This window comes from Neophocaena asiaeorientalis, unplaced genomic scaffold (assembly GCF_003031525.2).
Source record: "Neophocaena asiaeorientalis asiaeorientalis breed wild unplaced genomic scaffold, Neophocaena_asiaeorientalis_V1.1 scaffold4, whole genome shotgun sequence".
Classification (NCBI taxonomy): Eukaryota; Metazoa; Chordata; class Mammalia; order Artiodactyla; family Phocoenidae; genus Neophocaena; species Neophocaena asiaeorientalis.
In genome coordinates, this window is record NW_020173682.1 from 5192678 (window position 1) to 5208476 (window position 15799).

Genomic DNA, 15799 nt, shown 5'->3' on the forward strand with positions numbered 1-15799 from the left:
GGTCCCACGGGGCGCCGACCGCGACTCCTCCCCTTTCCTCCTCCTTCCCGGATCCCTAGCGCGCGAGCAGGGCAGGTCCCGGCTTCCCGCCACGGGCGCCACCCGCAAGGCTGCGCCCTCCCTGCTCAGACCCGGTGAGTGCGCCCCGTTGGCGCGGGGCCCGGCTGCCGCTGGCCCTGGCGATGGGTGCTCTTCTCATGTGCAAGTCCTTTAACGCTCCCTTCGTCTTAAGGACCGGGGGGAATGGAGGGGAGGGGGTTTAGCAGGGTCGAGAGCCTCCGAGCAACTTCACGCTTGCATCCCGGATCCCATTCTGCGACCAGTAGGGTGGTTATAACAGAACACGAATGCTGGGCATTTGGCCTAAGAAAGAATGTTAAGGGGGAAAATGTTATTTCACAGATGTTTCCCCGTGGAAATGCAGTATCAGGATTCCGAAGTTCTAGTTCTAGGAGGGGAACCACGTTGAAAAGGAAGCGCAGCGTCCAGATCGTCCCAAAAGTTAATGGGGAAGGCCGCGAGCTATCTTTAAGAAAACATTGCAACGTCTGTTTCACTTTTGGAAAGACGTATTTTGGCCCAGAATAAAGGACTGCTGCCGACAAAAACAGGGAAAGAAGCAGTAATACAGTTGCTTTGCGTATCTGTGGCCTGAGTTTTAGGTACTCGCCAAGTAGAAGGTAATTTGAATCGGCAGACGCCCCCAGATCTGATGGATTGAGGTTGGTATGCGGTATTTCTGGCAGACGTCCTATAAGGAAAATTGGATGGTTGAGGCATCTAGAGGTTTTGAAGTGGCTGTGCTTCTAATACAGCTAGAATGTCTTCATTCTCGGTTTCTTTTTAAAAATAAATTTGTTTATTTATTTATTATTTATGTTTGCCTGTGTTGGGTCTTCGTTGCTGCGCAGGCTTTCTCTGGTTGCAGCGAGCAGGGGGTGCTGAGGTGCGCGGGCTTCTCCTTGCTGTGGCTTCTCTTGTGGCGGAGCACTCGCGCTCTAGGTGCAGGGGCTTCAATAGTTGTGGCTTGCGGGCTCAAGAGCTCAGGCTCAGTAGTTGTGGCACACGGGCTCTAGAGCGCAGGCTCGGTAGTTGTGGCGCATGGGCTCTAGAGCGCAGGCTCAGTGGTTGTGGTGCGCGGGCTCTAGAGCGCAAGCTCAGTGGCTGTGGCGCGCGGGCTCTAGAGCGCGGGCTCAGTGGTTGTGGCGCACGGGCTCTAGAGCTCAGGCTCAGTGGTTGTGGCATGCGGGCTCTAGAGCGCAGGCTCAGTGGTTGTGGCGCGCAGGCTCAGTGGTTGTGGCACGCGGGCTCTAGAGCGCAGGCTCAGAGGTTGTGGCGCACGGGCTCTAGAGCTCAGGCTCAGTAGTTGTGGTGCGCGGGCTTAGTTGCTTCGCCTCATGTGGGATCTTCCCGGACCAGGGATCGAACCCGTGTGCCCTGCATTGGCAGGCGGATTCTTAACCACTGCACCACCAGGGAAGTCCCAATTCTCGGGCTTTTTGAGAAAAAAATATTATTAGAAGAAGTCTTATTGGAGGTGTGCCCTGAGGGGCAATGTACTATTTTGGCAGAAAAATCTTTTAAATGTGAAGTAACATGAGGTATAATCATCCTTTGTAAGGTAGGAGCCTACACCAGTAATCTTGGCCATTTTCATTCGCACTTGCCAGGGAACGCTCAACTTTTGTTTATGGAGATGGAAGTAGCTAAGAGTTTGCCATTATGTTTAGGAGAGTATTTCCTCTTGGCTTTACTGCCAATTTCAGAAATTATTTGAAGCAGATAATTTTGACTGTATCTGCCCATTTGTCCATTTCTAAAATTGGTATAGTCCCCTCCTGCGTTAACAAGTGGGGATTTAATGCAGATTTTTATTGAACACTGTGTGGGGAAGGGTGCTTGCTGCTCAAGTGAAATACAGATCCCTTCATCATTCACTTTTCTAGACGTCTACTGGTGGTGAGTAACGCAGAAATCGTTAGCATCTTGTCTGCTTAATTAAGGCCTGAAAACGCTGAGGCTTTTGCCGGCACCTTGAGCGGGCGGTTGTCAGGGTTTTCTGGGGCGCACACGGGTTTGCACGCGGGTTTGCAGGAGTGGAGGTTGGCATTGCTAGGGGATTAGTGGCACCAAAGACACACGCCTCCACCTCCCTGCCCTCCCCCAGCAATCAGATTACGGGCGTGTGTGTTTCCGCCTCTCAGGTTTTACATACAAATGTTCCAGACTTTCTGGAGGATTTAAAAACCAAAACCTGCCTTTCCTCTCTGGATCAGCTAACCCGACTTGTAAACTGTATGGACCTTTTCCTCCCTTTCTATAGCCCTGTTACTACTGGGAACTTTACTTTCTCTCTGGCCAGCCATCCGCTAAGTAAATCCAGCAGCTTTGGAACTTTTCAGCCAGTAGGGTCCTAAATTGAGCCATTGTTGTTTCAATTCCATTTTTTTCCCCTGTAAATTCTACAAGTAGAAACTGCAACTAAATGGCCCCATGAAACCCAGTCCAATGTTCCTCCATTAACCTAAAAAATTCCTTTCATAAGTCAAGAGACTCCAAGAGGCTGAATCAGTCTTCCTCAAAGACCAGCCAGGTCTCAGAGAGGGGGCTTTCCTTTGCTCTCTAGATGTAACTGTGATGATAACAGCCATCAAAACGTTTCATTGGTTTCTGCCTTTATTTTTTTTCTTCCTTTGTCTCTTATTTTAGAAACAGTCTTTAAAACCTTACTGTGAAGAAGGGGGAGGATGGGGGGTTGGAGGGGGTTAGGTAGCCGCAGCCCATTTGCAGTTAAGAAAGGCGGCCTAATGCAGTACCTGCAAAGCCAGGGATCCGACCCAGTCCTTCGATTTCATGCGCATCGTAGCAGCTTCAAAAGACATAGTTTATGTGCTGTGCACCAGACTCTGTGCCCAGCACCTTATGCTCTGGAACTCCTTTGACCCTCACAACCACCTACAAGGGACATGCTGTTATTACTTGCATTTTGCAGGTGGGGGATGTCGACATGAAGTGAGGTTAAAGTACAAAACCTGACCAAGATCATGCAAACACTAAAGGAGGGGCTGAGATTGGTCCCCCGCAGCCTGAGTCTAGATGCCGTGTCATAACTGCGTAATCCTAGACTTCTTTCCCCATACACAATTTGTAGTGGCACAGGGGTTAAGACCCCACGCTCCCAATGCTGGGGACCAGGGTCCGACCCCTGGTCAGGGAACTAGATCCCACAGTGCATGCCGCAACTAAGGCTTCACATGCCACAACTAAGGAGACTGTGAGCCACAACTAAGGAGCCCGCTGGCCACAACTAAGACCTGGCCCAACCAAATAAAATAAATATTTTTAAAAAAGAGCATTAAAAAAGAAAGAAAGAAAGAAAGAAATGGATCGTCCAGTAACTTAATAACGACACTAAATTGCATGGTTCTTTTCTCAAGTGAAGTTCACCAAGAGGCCTATGTCTGGGTCTTGTGGGCAGGTGGCCCCGAGGTGGAATATTTCCTGGAGTTTGGTGCTTGTGCTCCAGGTTGATGGGAGCCTGTGGCTTTTATTTAGCCCTGTGTGTTGAACGCATTGAAGGCTTGTGCTTTCAAGAACCTGAAACACTTGTCAGAGAGAGGCTGCTTCCAGGAGCACAGTAGTTTAGGTAGACATACATACCTTTTCATTTTCTCAGGTCTCTTAAGTCCTTTTATCTTTAATCCTTTGGAATGGTGTTGTTGCCAAATCCTGAGTAACGGCATCATTGTTTACCCTTGACTTACCTTCTTTTTCTCGTTTACAGATCCCCAAGTGTGGCTCCTGATTTGTATAGAAGAGCTGAAATACGGTTTTGGCTAATCAGAGTTAGTCAATCTTGCCCATGTCTTGCTTATGATAGGTTTGGCTTCCCTGGCTTCTTTATAAAACCACAACTTCTAGAGGGTCATTGATCTAGATATTAAGTTAACCTTCTTGAGTCTTTGAGATGCATGCTTTGTACTGTTAAAGAATCCTGGTCACAGGAGGGGACAGCTGATTACAGTTTAAAGGAATCTTCTCCTTTCTCATACCCGTCCTCAGCAGAAAGAAGATTTGAGATTTGCCGTCTCCTTTCTAAATGAGCTGTTATCTGTGTCAGAATTATTCCTGAAACTTGACTTACCGTCATCACATTTGCTCAGGTTAAAATCCGTGTGACATGCTTTTGGCTTCAGGGCCTGAATTTTATTTGCAAAGTTAGCTCCTGAATTGGGTAAAGGAGTTTTTTGTTTTTAAGTAAATTTCCGTTTTAATTTTATTTATTTATTTATTTTTTGGCTGCGCTGTGTGGCTTGCGGGATCTTAGTTCCCCAACCAGGGATTGAACCCGGGCTACCACAGTGAAAGTGCTGAGTCCTAACCACTGGACTGCCAGGGAAGTCTCAAGGAGTTTCTTTTTTAAAAAAAAAAAAGCCACCCGCGGCCTAAAAGCCACAGAGATCATGCAGGGAAGATTGTCCCCTGCGGCAGGGTTGGAAACGGTCAAACGAGCGCCGGCCTAAAGGTTATCTAAGGTCCCTTTCTTCACTGTCTGTGCATTTGACCTCACACACACTGTGGCCAGAGCCCTTACTTTATTTGTTTGTTTTCGCGGTACGCGGGCCTCTCACTGCTGAGACCCCTCCCGTTGCGGAGCACAGGCTCCGGACGCGCAGGCTCAGCGTCCATGGCTCACGGGCCCAGCCGCTCCGCGGCATGTGGGATCTTCCCGGACCGGGGCACGAACCCGTGTCCGCTGTATCGGTAGGCGGACTCTCAACCACTGAGCCACCAGGGAAACCCACCCTAATTTTATAAACAAAGTCGTATAGAAGCCTGTTCCTGATTCTTTCATGTCAGTTTCCCATTGATCTCAAATGCAAATACAAATACAGTAAACTAAGTAGCTGAGGTTTCTTTTGCAGACTCTCGGGAGAGCCTGACAGTGATGGAGTTCATGAGCACTGGAAGTGACAGCAAAGAAGAAATCGATTTGTTAATGAAACATTTGAACGTGTCTGATGTAATAGACATTATGGAAAATCTTTACGCGGGTGAAGAGCCTGTGGCCTACGAACCCAGTCTGATGACCGTGTGTCAGGACAGCAATCACAAGGAAGAGGGGCGTGCCGACTCCGTGCTGCTCAGCGGCCAGGAGGGGCCTTGGCTGTCATCGGTCCGATACGGAACCGTGGAGGATTTGCTTGCTTTTGCAAACCACATATCCAACACCGCAAAGCGTTTGTACGGACACCGACCCCAAGAATCTGGAATTTTATTAAATATGGTATGTTTTTTCCTGATCAGTTGAGTGCTGTGTGTTCAGCTTACCTCTGCTGCTGCACCTGGTTCAGACTGGCTGCCAGGTATGGTGTTTAAAAATGGAATATCTGTAAGAATCACCTCCATGCGAAAGGCGCAAAACACGGTCTTCGTTAAAAGTTCCGTTTAAAGAATCTTTTCCATATTTTAGGAGTAGTTCTACAAATAGGTAATTAAGAAGAATGAATTTTAACTTAACAGTTCACTGAAGAGCTCATTCGTCAATCAGGCCGAAGAGAAAGGCTTCCTGAGATTCCTTCATCTGAGAGGGGAATAAAGGCTTTGTCTTTAATGAACATGTATTTTTTATGTAGTACAGTTGATGTATAATTTTTTATAAGTTATAGTTGTACCATATAGTGATTCACAATTTTTGGAGGTTATACTCCATTTATATTATTATGAAATATTGGCTGTATTCCATGTGTTACACGGTATATCCTTGCAGGTTATTTTATACATAATAGTTTGTGTCTTTTAATCCTCTACTCCTTTCCCCTTCCCTCTCCCCACTGGTAACCACTAGTTTGGTCTCTATATCTCTGGTCTGTTTCTTTTTTGTTATATTCACTAGTTTGTTTTATTTTTCAGATTCCACGTATAAGGGATAGCATACAGCGTTGGTCTTTCTCTGTCTGACTTATTTCACGCAGCATAATACCCTCCAAGTCCATCCATGTTACTGCAAATGGCAAACTTTCATTCTTTTTTATGGCTGAGTAATATTCCATTGTATGTATATGTGTGTGTGTGTATATATATATATATAAGACATATCTTCTTTATCCATTCATCTGTTGAGGGACAGTTAGATTGCTTCCATTCCTTGGCAGTTGTAAATAACGCTGCTATGAACATTGGGGTACATGTATCTTTTCAAATCTGTGTTTCCATTTTTTCGGATATATACCCAGGAGTGGAATTGCTGGATCACATGGTAGTTCTTTTTAGTTTTTTGAGAAACCTCCATACTGTTCCCCATAGTGGCTGCACCAATTTACACTCCCACCAACAGTGCAGGAGGGTTCCCTTTTCTCCATATCCTCTCCACATTTGTTATTTGTGTTTTTTGATGGTGGCCGTTCTGACAGGTGTGAAGTGATATCTCATCGTGGTCTTGATTTGCATTTCCCTGATGATTAGAGATGTTGAGCATCTTTTCATGGGCCTGTTGGCCATCTGCATGTCCTCTTTGGAAAAATGTCTCTTCAGGTCTTCTGCCCATTTTTTAATTGGGTTGTTGTTTTTTTGATGTTGAGTTATAGGAGCTGTTTACGTATTTTCGATATTCATCCCTTCCTTGTTGGTTGTATCATTTGCAAATATTTTCTCCTGTCCAGTAGGTTGTCTTTTTGTTTTGTCAATGGTTTCCTCTGCTGTGCAAAAACTTTTAAGTTTAATTAAGTCCCATTTGTTTATTTTTGCTTTTATTTCCTTTGCTTTAGGAGACAGATCCAAAAAATATTGCTACAATTTATGTCAAAGAATGTCTGTTGAATTTTTTTGAAGGCTGAATTTTTGTGCTCATCTCTTGTCACATCTTGAAACGTCACGATATTAATACTGGCTACATTCAGTTCTTGCAGAAATGTAGTTTGTGGGCAGTAAATAGTTATCCACAGATTCACTCTCTTTAGTTGACAAAGTATGACTGACAAGGGCTATACTTGTTTAGTCACCCCAAGTATCCAAAAAATCCAAAATACTGTGACAACACTTAGTTACCACAGTAGGGGATCAGGTGATGTGTTTGGGTGTGGTCAGTGTCTTCGTCTCTCAAAGGTGAATGTAGGTGCTGGCTAGAGGTGATGTTATTTTTTAAAAAGGGCAATTCACAGAGGAGTGGGTGGGAACTTGCAAAACACGCTTATTGATGAAAGTGTCTCCTTTCCTTTGGTGTATCTAAATGGCAGGAAGGCTAATGTATGGGGGGTGGCGCTGAACAAGTAAAGATTCTGGACCGAGTACTTAATTATTATTATTATTTTTTGCATACCACATTCGTTCAGTTCAAAACAACACAGTGATTTAGGTCAGCCGTGTAGTGAATTGTTTTGTTAGAAGCCAGTTGTGTTCAGCTATAGCTCAATTTGCAGCAGAATTGCAAAGTTACCTTCCCCACCCCAAGAAAAAAGATTACATTTGGCATCATTGTATGACTTGCTTTGGTCTGGATATACCAAACTGTACTTGATAGTTAACTTTGCGTTGAGAAGAGTACTTCTGTTTATAAATGGGAAGTCATAATTTGAATAAGGGTTAATACCTGTTTGTCTTAGCTAAAATACAGCTGGAGAATTCTGGTTCAAAATAATATATATATCTATAATCAGAAACATAATTGTTTATGTATTTCTCTCTTTTTTTTTTTTACATATTTATTTGTTAAAATGGGTGTCTTAAAGGAAAACATGCAGAATAAACACATTATCTTTGCTTGTAAATATGTAGAGACTTGGGCTTATTTCCCCTGGACTATCAGACTGATGAGAGATGGGCCATAGAATTGGGAATGTACAGAGGGAATTCAGGAAAAATATAAAGAGTACAAAGGAGTAGCTTCCGAAGGTTTTGGAGTGAGGGACAAAAAAAAGCTAATGCAGCAAAAGAGAGAAATGAAGGCATTAAAAGGAAGTGAAAATATTATCAGCAAAGCGTAAGAGTAGATTTCTGTTAGTCCTGTCATGGAGCCTGTGCTCCAGAAATGAATCAAGGCATATTTGGGAGAAAATTTGCAAACAGGACGTATCAAAAAAGCAGGGATCTTTACAACTTTCAAAAAGCTTTTTGTTGGGCTTCCCTGGTGGTGCAGTGGTTGAGAGTCCGCCTGCCGATGCAGGGGACGCGGGTTCGTGCCCCGGTCCGGGAAGATCCCACATGCCGCGGAGCGGCTGGGCCCGTGAGCCGTGGCCGCTGAGCCTGCGCGTCCGGAGCCTGTGCTCCGCGACGGGAGAGGCCACGACAGTGAGAGGCCCGCGTACCGCAAAAGAAAAAAAAAGCTTTCTGTTTTAAAAAGTGATCAAGAATATAAAATACAGCAAGAAGACCTAACCTTAAAATCCACAGGAAAGTAGACCATGCTTTATTTGGCAAATCACCCTGTGACTGATGGCTCAGGGGGCTGTGATTGGCTTTCCTGTCACTGTCCTTAAGGATTAGATGCACCCTGTGACAGCTAGTAGCCTGTCACAGCTCCGTGCTTTATAAATAATGGCACAAGAACGGTGACTTGCCATCCCAGATCACAGCCAGTCTGAGACAAGATGGTGAAGGAGGCCACGTTGGCTTCTGGCTTCCTTCAACCTCACGTGTGTTCTCCTGGGAACCATCCCACCTTCAAGACCTTCCTCTTCCCATGGCCCTCCCCCTAAGACTCCATCAAAACTTTTCTCTCCTGGCCTTGCTGCTGTCTGTTTCTCTGCTTTACAAGGTGGCAGCTAATTATCTACCCAACAGACTGGTTCCAAGGTAAAGTCGACCTTCAAGTGTATCTGCATATGGACCAAATGCTTTCCTTCCAGTATTCATCCATTCATTTGCTAGACAGAGCTCAAACTTCTGCAGGGGATGAGGTACTTCTCCAGGTGCTAGAGATACAGTTTGTGTCCCCTGGTAGCTTTCTGCCTGCTGGAGAGGGCAAGTAGACAGGTAATTGTAATGCACTGTAGGGCTTCTCAATACAGCTAGCCCTGATGGCTATGGGAACACTCAGGCGGGATACCTCACATAACCACGAGGGTGAGCCGGTGGAAAGGAGGAATGTCAGATAGGCTTCCAAGAGGAATTAAAAAAAATTTTTTTTTGGCCGCACTACACAGCTTGTGGGATCTTAGTTCCCCAACCAGGGATTGAACCCAGGCCCTCAGCAGTGAAAGTGCTGCGTCCTAACCACTGGACCTCCAGGGAATTTCCCCAAGAGGAATTGATGCCTAAATTACTGAGCTGGAATCAGCCAGATAAAGGGGCTGGAGAGCAGAGAATGTTTCAGATGGAGAGAATGGAGTCACAGACGCCTGGTGTGTATTACAGGCAACCTACAAGCGCAGCGCCTGTGGAGTTAATTAGGGTGGAGGACCCAGGAGTTACAGTCATATCCTGAAGCATAGGCGTGTAAAATGGTGGTCTGCATGTGTGTGCAAGTGGGTGCTATTTTCCTGAAAATAATATTTAAAAGATTCCACCGACATCCAGCAGGACCTGGGGAAGAAACTTTAGGAGACGAAGCCAGGGGTTGCTTTGTGTGAGGTTGCTACAAGTTACTTATAATCTAGACCAACTCTCACCCTCATCTGGGGATGAATAACCTAAAATGGGTTCTAAACACTCAACTCTTGGGTGATTTTTTGGGAAACTCAAGAGCCCTGAAGAGTTTGCTCATAGATGTGGGTGTGAGATGCTGTCCTGCTCCATAGGCTTAGTCACGGATTCCTGCTTTCTCAGGGTTAAAAAAAAACCTTAAAGATACTTGAGTCAAGCTCTCTGTCTGAAGCTTGAATCACCCGCTTTATCAGCTCCAATAATTGCTGGGGCATTTTGGTCTGTGCTTGGAAACCTGTGATGAAGCATGCATCATATACTAGGGCATTTAATGTCATATCGGGCCAATGCTGATTGTAGGGAAGTCTTTCCTTAGAGGGTACTAAAAGCCATCTCTGGCTCCCCTGACTCCTAAGCCCTACTTCTTGGCCATAAAAATGTGTGTATACGTATACGATGAGGAGTTGCGAAGACGGCAGGCCCTTGAATTAAAGTGCCCAGCACGTGTCTCAGCTCTGAAATGGACTAGCTGGGTGACATTGGGCCAGTCATTACAACCTCTATGCCTCTGTTTACTCATCTGTAAAATGGGCAAATGGCCGCCTTCACTCCATACAATGAATGCACGTGACCTGTGTACACACAGTGCGTGTTGAAAGGATGCAAAGCCACCCTTGTAACGAGTGTTAATGTAAAATACCTTTGCTTAGCTCCCAGGAAGCATCCTGACCAGGCCCACCTGTGAATGGCTTCACGAAGGAAGAAATTAACATACCCCTTCCAGAGCATCACCAGAAAATAAACCAGTGCATCTAAGAAAAAAATGGAAAATTTTATTTGAGCCAAAATAGAGGATTGTATCCTGGGAAGAGCATCTCAGAAAGCTCTGAGAACTGTTCTGCCTGTTAAGATCCAGGGACTTTGCAGAACCACAAACTGGCCATCACTTGCATGTCACACCACACGTTCAGGGACTGTCGTCTGAGGTGGCCCGGGAGAACTTACAGGGTGTTTGGAGGAGGGTCCCCAGAACGTTGGGGATGATAAACTGCAGTGAAGGAACTGTAGTATTTGATCTAAAGAGAAGAAGGCCAAGCCTTTCTCAGTGATGTGTAAATGTAGACATTTAACAACTGTGTTTTGATCACAGCTCAGCTTTAATTACAGCCTCTGGAAGATCAAAGGCTCTTACCTAAAGAATGGGAGCTGTGGCTTTGGGGTCAGACAGACCCTGAAGCCAGTTTCCTCATCTGTGAGTGGAGATAAAAAGAGCCCTTACGTCACAGGCCTGTTATGAGAAATTGCTGAGTTAATGTATGAAGTACTCAGGACAGTGCCTGGCCCAGAATTAACACTCAGTAGATGGCTGGCGTTATTACTCTTCATCCTGCCGGCTAAGAGCGCACCCCGTCAGAGTGGGTGAGAGCAGATTTGGGTTGGACAGGAGTAAAACTTTCAAGTGAAGTAAGTCAGACAAAGACAAATATCATATGATATCACTTATACGTGGAATCTAAAAACATGATACGAATGAACTTATTTACAAAATAGAAATAGACTCATAGACGTAGAAAAAAAAACCTTATGTTTTCCAAAGGGGAAAGGGAGGGGGGAGGGATACATGAGGAGTTTGAGATTAACAGTTACACACTACTATATATAAATAGATAAACATCCAGGACCTACTGGTTACAGCCCCGAACTTGAGCCTGGCTGTCCCTTTGCTGTGGGACCAGCAGAGCAGGACAGAGCCAGATCCCACGGATCTAGAACAAACTTATATACAAAACAGAAATAAACCCACAGACATAGAAAACAAACTTACGGTTACGAAAGGGGACGGGGGGAGGGTAAATTAGGAGTTTGGGATTAACATATACATACAGCTATATATAAAATAGATAACCAACAGGGACCCACTGTATAGCACAGGGAACTGTATTTAATATCTTGTAATAACCTATAATGGAAAAGAATCTGAAAAAGAATAGATATACATGCGTAACTGAATCACTGCTGTACACCTGAAACTAGCACAACCTTGTCAATCAACTATAATTCAATTGAAAAAAAATTTTTTTTTTTAAGTAAAACTTTTTTTTTCCAAAGGTGAGTTAAGCCCTGAAGCGGATTCCTGGAGAATCGAATGAAATTGGGTCTGTAAATATTTAATAACAAGGAGGAGGCTATAAAGCGAGTGCCGCTGAGTGCCGCGAGCATGGTTCTGTCTGCACTTGGTTCCCAGCGTGCTGTAGAAGTGGCCTCCAGGAACTTGAGGTGACACTTCTTGAAAGGACGTCATATTTCAAACTTGGCAACGCCGCGGTCTCCGCTTAGTCATTTTCCCTCTCGGGACCTGTGCAGAGGCCGCACTCAGTGAATACTAAAGTTTTAAGTGTAGTGACTTCACATTTCGAAGTATTAGCCTTCTTTGCTTCATTCCCAAATAGTGAGCACGCCTGTTCACGGGGTGTAGCTAAGATTAGCAATAGTAGGTCCTGAGTGAATAACGCTTACGGTCACCAGGATTATTCCCAGAGCAGGGCCCGTGTAAGGCCCCATGCATCTGGAAATGAATCGGAGTCTACCCTTTACCCACGTGATCCGCACTCCCCTTCACCCTCTCCCATTCTTGAAATAACTTCGTGTCACTTTGATAGTTTCCTAATCCCCGAATTCATAATCTGAAGTCGTAATATTACTAATGAAACGTAGGTAAAACCTGTATTTTTGAAACTCGAACCCTTGAAAGCATACCCAACACATTTTTTTTAGGAATGTGCTCCAGGTCATGTCTCCCACGGACTATTTTATTAATTTGTTTTCATTTGATTTATAATTATTTCTCCTCTCAATTTTTCACTTTTGAAAAATTGACATAGACTTTATATGCAGTAAAATACACAGGTCTTTAATATCCAGTTTGATGGGTTTTGACAAGGGTACATACCCTTATAACCCACACTGCTATCAGGATATCTCTCTAATTTAATTCTTTTTAATTGTTATTTTTATTCATTTATTTAAAAATTGAAGTATAGTTGATTTACAATGTTGTATTAGTTTCAGGCATACAGCAACGTGTTTCAGTTATACTATACTGTGTGTATATATATATATATATTTTTTTTTCAGATTCTTTTCCCTTATAGGTTATTGCAAAATATTGAGTAAAATCCCCTGTGCTATACAGTAGGTCCCTGTTGGTTATCTATTTTATATATAGCTGTATGTATATGTTAATCCCAAACTCCTAATTTATCCTCCCCCCGTCCCCTTTCGTAACCATAAGTTTGTTTTCTATGTCTGTGGGTTTATTTCCGTTTTGTATGTAAGTTCATTCGTGTCATATTTTAGATTCCACATATAAGTGATATCATATGTATTTGTCTTCCTCTGTCTGACTTACTTCATTTAGTGTGATCATCTCCAGGTCCATCCATGTTGCTGCAAATGGCATTATTTCATTCCTTTTTATGGCTGAGTAATAATATTCCACTGTGTATATGTACCACATCTTCTTTGTCCATTCCTCCGTTGATGGACACTTAGGTTGTCGCTCTCAGCTTTTGAGTCGGCTGTTTTTCAGACCTCTTGTTCAAAGTGTTTACTGACTCATGAACCCTCAGAGGTCAGGGGTCATCTGTGTCTTGTTCATCGCTGCCTGCTCGGCACCAAACACAGTGCCTGGCACATACCATGCACTCAGTAAATATTAAATGAGTGAATGGATGAGAAATGGCTCTGCCCTTACTTTGCTTACGTGGCACTGTCAACTCATAGCTCTGGTATAACACATTGTTTTCCGGAATCCTCTGTGATCATCAGTTCGTTTCCCTACTCTCTATGAGTGTACGTCACCTCTGAGTAATAGGTATGCAGACTAACAGGTTAGCACATTTTAACTGGAAACGAGTCAGCTTGCACGCACAGTTTACATTTCCGCAATGTTTATTTTCAGCCTTTTGGTCACAGCAGTCACGGTGCATTTGGTAAATCATTTTTAAAGTTCTCTTTGGCAGTGAATTACGCACACGTAGATGGAAATATGATCAGGTCTGACCAGGGATGTGTTTGTGTCACATGCTTTCTCTGTTTTGCTGAAGCTCTAGATAGGAGCTCTAAGACGCTTCTGTACACTGGTATGATTATATACGGTGACATTAATTTTGAACCCTGCGTGTAGGAATGCGGTCTAACGTAACCAGTTTCTAAAGGGCGGGTCTCAGAAAAGGACTTTGCTGAAATTCTTACCCTCCTGCATTTTTGTTTTGTTGTAGGTAATCACTCCCCAGAACGGACGCTATCAGATAGACTCTGATGTTCTTCTCATCCCTTGGAAGCTGACTTACAGGAATATTGGCTCTAATTTTATTCCTCGGGGGGCCTTTGGAAAAGTGTACTTAGCACAGGACATAAAAACTAAGAAAAGAATGGCATGTAAATTGGTACGTACTTCATAAGCAGACAGGGTACCCTGCGTGTTCGGCATTGGGGCTGTTGCGTGCTCGTTTATTTACTTTACTCAAAGCTGGCTACCCCTTGACTGCCTCTTATCTAAGGGTGCTGAGTCCGAGAAAAGCATCTCTGTTTTATAGATTTGCTGCTACCTGGGGCCGTTCAGCCCCCAAGTCTGCTTAAGGGCATAGTTCATTTTAATCAGCTTGCTCTGATAACAAAGAAAGTACCAGCTTCTTTAGCGCCAGCTTAGATAACTTCATCCCTCTTGGGGTGGCTGAAGGGGAGCTACCCTGCAAGAGCACATCTGTTTGCTGCTGCTTCAATGCCACCCACTGGGGAGGGGACCAGGCAGGGAAGCAGACCCTGGGAAAGCTGTAAGGCTCCTCAGGACTGTAGATTAAAGGGCTGAATTTCAGAGAAAAAAAAACCCATTTTTTTTTTTTTTAAGATGTTGGGGGTAGGAGTTTATTAATTAATTAATTAATTTTTGCTGTGTTGGGTCTTCGTTTCTGTGCGAGGGCTTTCTCTAGTTGTGGCAAGCGGGGGCCCCTCTTCAACGCGGTGCGCGGGCCTCTCACTATCGCAGCCTCTCTTGTTGCGGAGCACAGACTCCGGACGTGCAGCCTCAGTAGTTGTGGCTCACGGGCCTAGTTGCTCCGCGGCATGTGGGATCCTCCCAGACTAGGGCTCGAACCCGTGTCCCCTGCATCGGCAGGCAGATTCTCAACAACTGCGCCACCAGGGAAGCCCCGCATCTCTTCTTATTGAGCAATCACTGCTGAGGTGCCCCACTTTGGAAAACCGTTTGGCACGACCTAGCAAAGTGAACGCGCACACGCCCTGTGACCCAGCAATTCCACTCCTGCAGGTGCTCGCCCAGCAGGCATGCACACGTGGTCACCAGAGCCACGTGCTAGAGTGCTCATAGCAGCAGTATTTGTAATAGCCCCAAACTGGGAAGTTTCCAAGTGCTGAAATACGGTGTATTTACATACTGGGATGCTGTCCAGTGAAGAGAAGAAATGATTTACAACTTCCTATTGACGATGATAGATCTACATTAGGTTAAGCCAGAGCAGCTGGACACAAAATAGGATCTACTGTATGAGATTCCTCTTACACAAGGGCCAAAAAAAGCTAAACAAACCCATGCTGTTGGAAGTCCCGTGAGTGGCTGCCCATGAAGAGCAGGGACAGGCAGGGGGCAGCAGGGGGCTTCAGGGCGCTGGTGGGCTTCTGTTTCCTGATCTACATAGTGGTTACATGCGTGTGTTCAGTTGAAAATTTATTGAGTTTGATACTTAACCAGTTTTGCACTTTTGTGTATGTCTGTTCTACTTTAAAGTTTTGTGTTTTTTTTAAAGTGCAATAAAACAAACTCACTGGGCTTCCCTGGTGGCGCAGTGGTTGAGGGTCCGCCTGCCGATGCAGGGGACACAGGTTCGTGCCCCGGTCCGGGAAGATCCCACATGCCGCGGAGCGGCTGGGCCCGTGAACCATGGCCGCTGAGCCTGCGCGTCCGGAGCCTGTGCTCCGCAACGGGAGAGGCCACAGCAGTGAGAGGCCCACGTACCGCAAAAAACAAACAAACTCACTTTTGATTTAACGAAAATAAAACATAAAATAATTACTGAATATCATCTCAGTCTCTCTTATTGTCATGTGGGCCTTGTTTGTTCCCCCTTAAAGGGTGGCCAGAGCAGCTGTTATTAAAAGGAAGAGGGCTTCTCTGGTGGCGCAGTGGTTGAGAGTCCGCCTG

General features: G+C 44.9%; 1 protein-coding gene across 3 annotated transcripts in view; it reads left to right on the plus strand.

Moving 5' to 3' along the window:
• MAP3K8 (mitogen-activated protein kinase kinase kinase 8) overlaps nt 1-15799 on the plus strand; it is a 29178-nt gene that overhangs the window by 2667 nt on the left and 10712 nt on the right. Inside the window, exons 1-3 of one of the 3 annotated variants that reach the window (XM_024750042.1) lie at nt 33-134; nt 4926-5287; nt 13860-14027. In XM_024750042.1, coding sequence (XP_024605810.1) covers nt 4949-5287; nt 13860-14027 — 507 coding nt within the window. In that variant the 5' untranslated portion in view covers nt 33-134; nt 4926-4948. Of the gene's footprint in view, nt 1-32; nt 135-4925; nt 5288-13859; nt 14028-15799 lie in introns of those variants that run through there. The other 2 variants (XM_024750043.1, XM_024750045.1) reach the window with 2 other exon arrangements.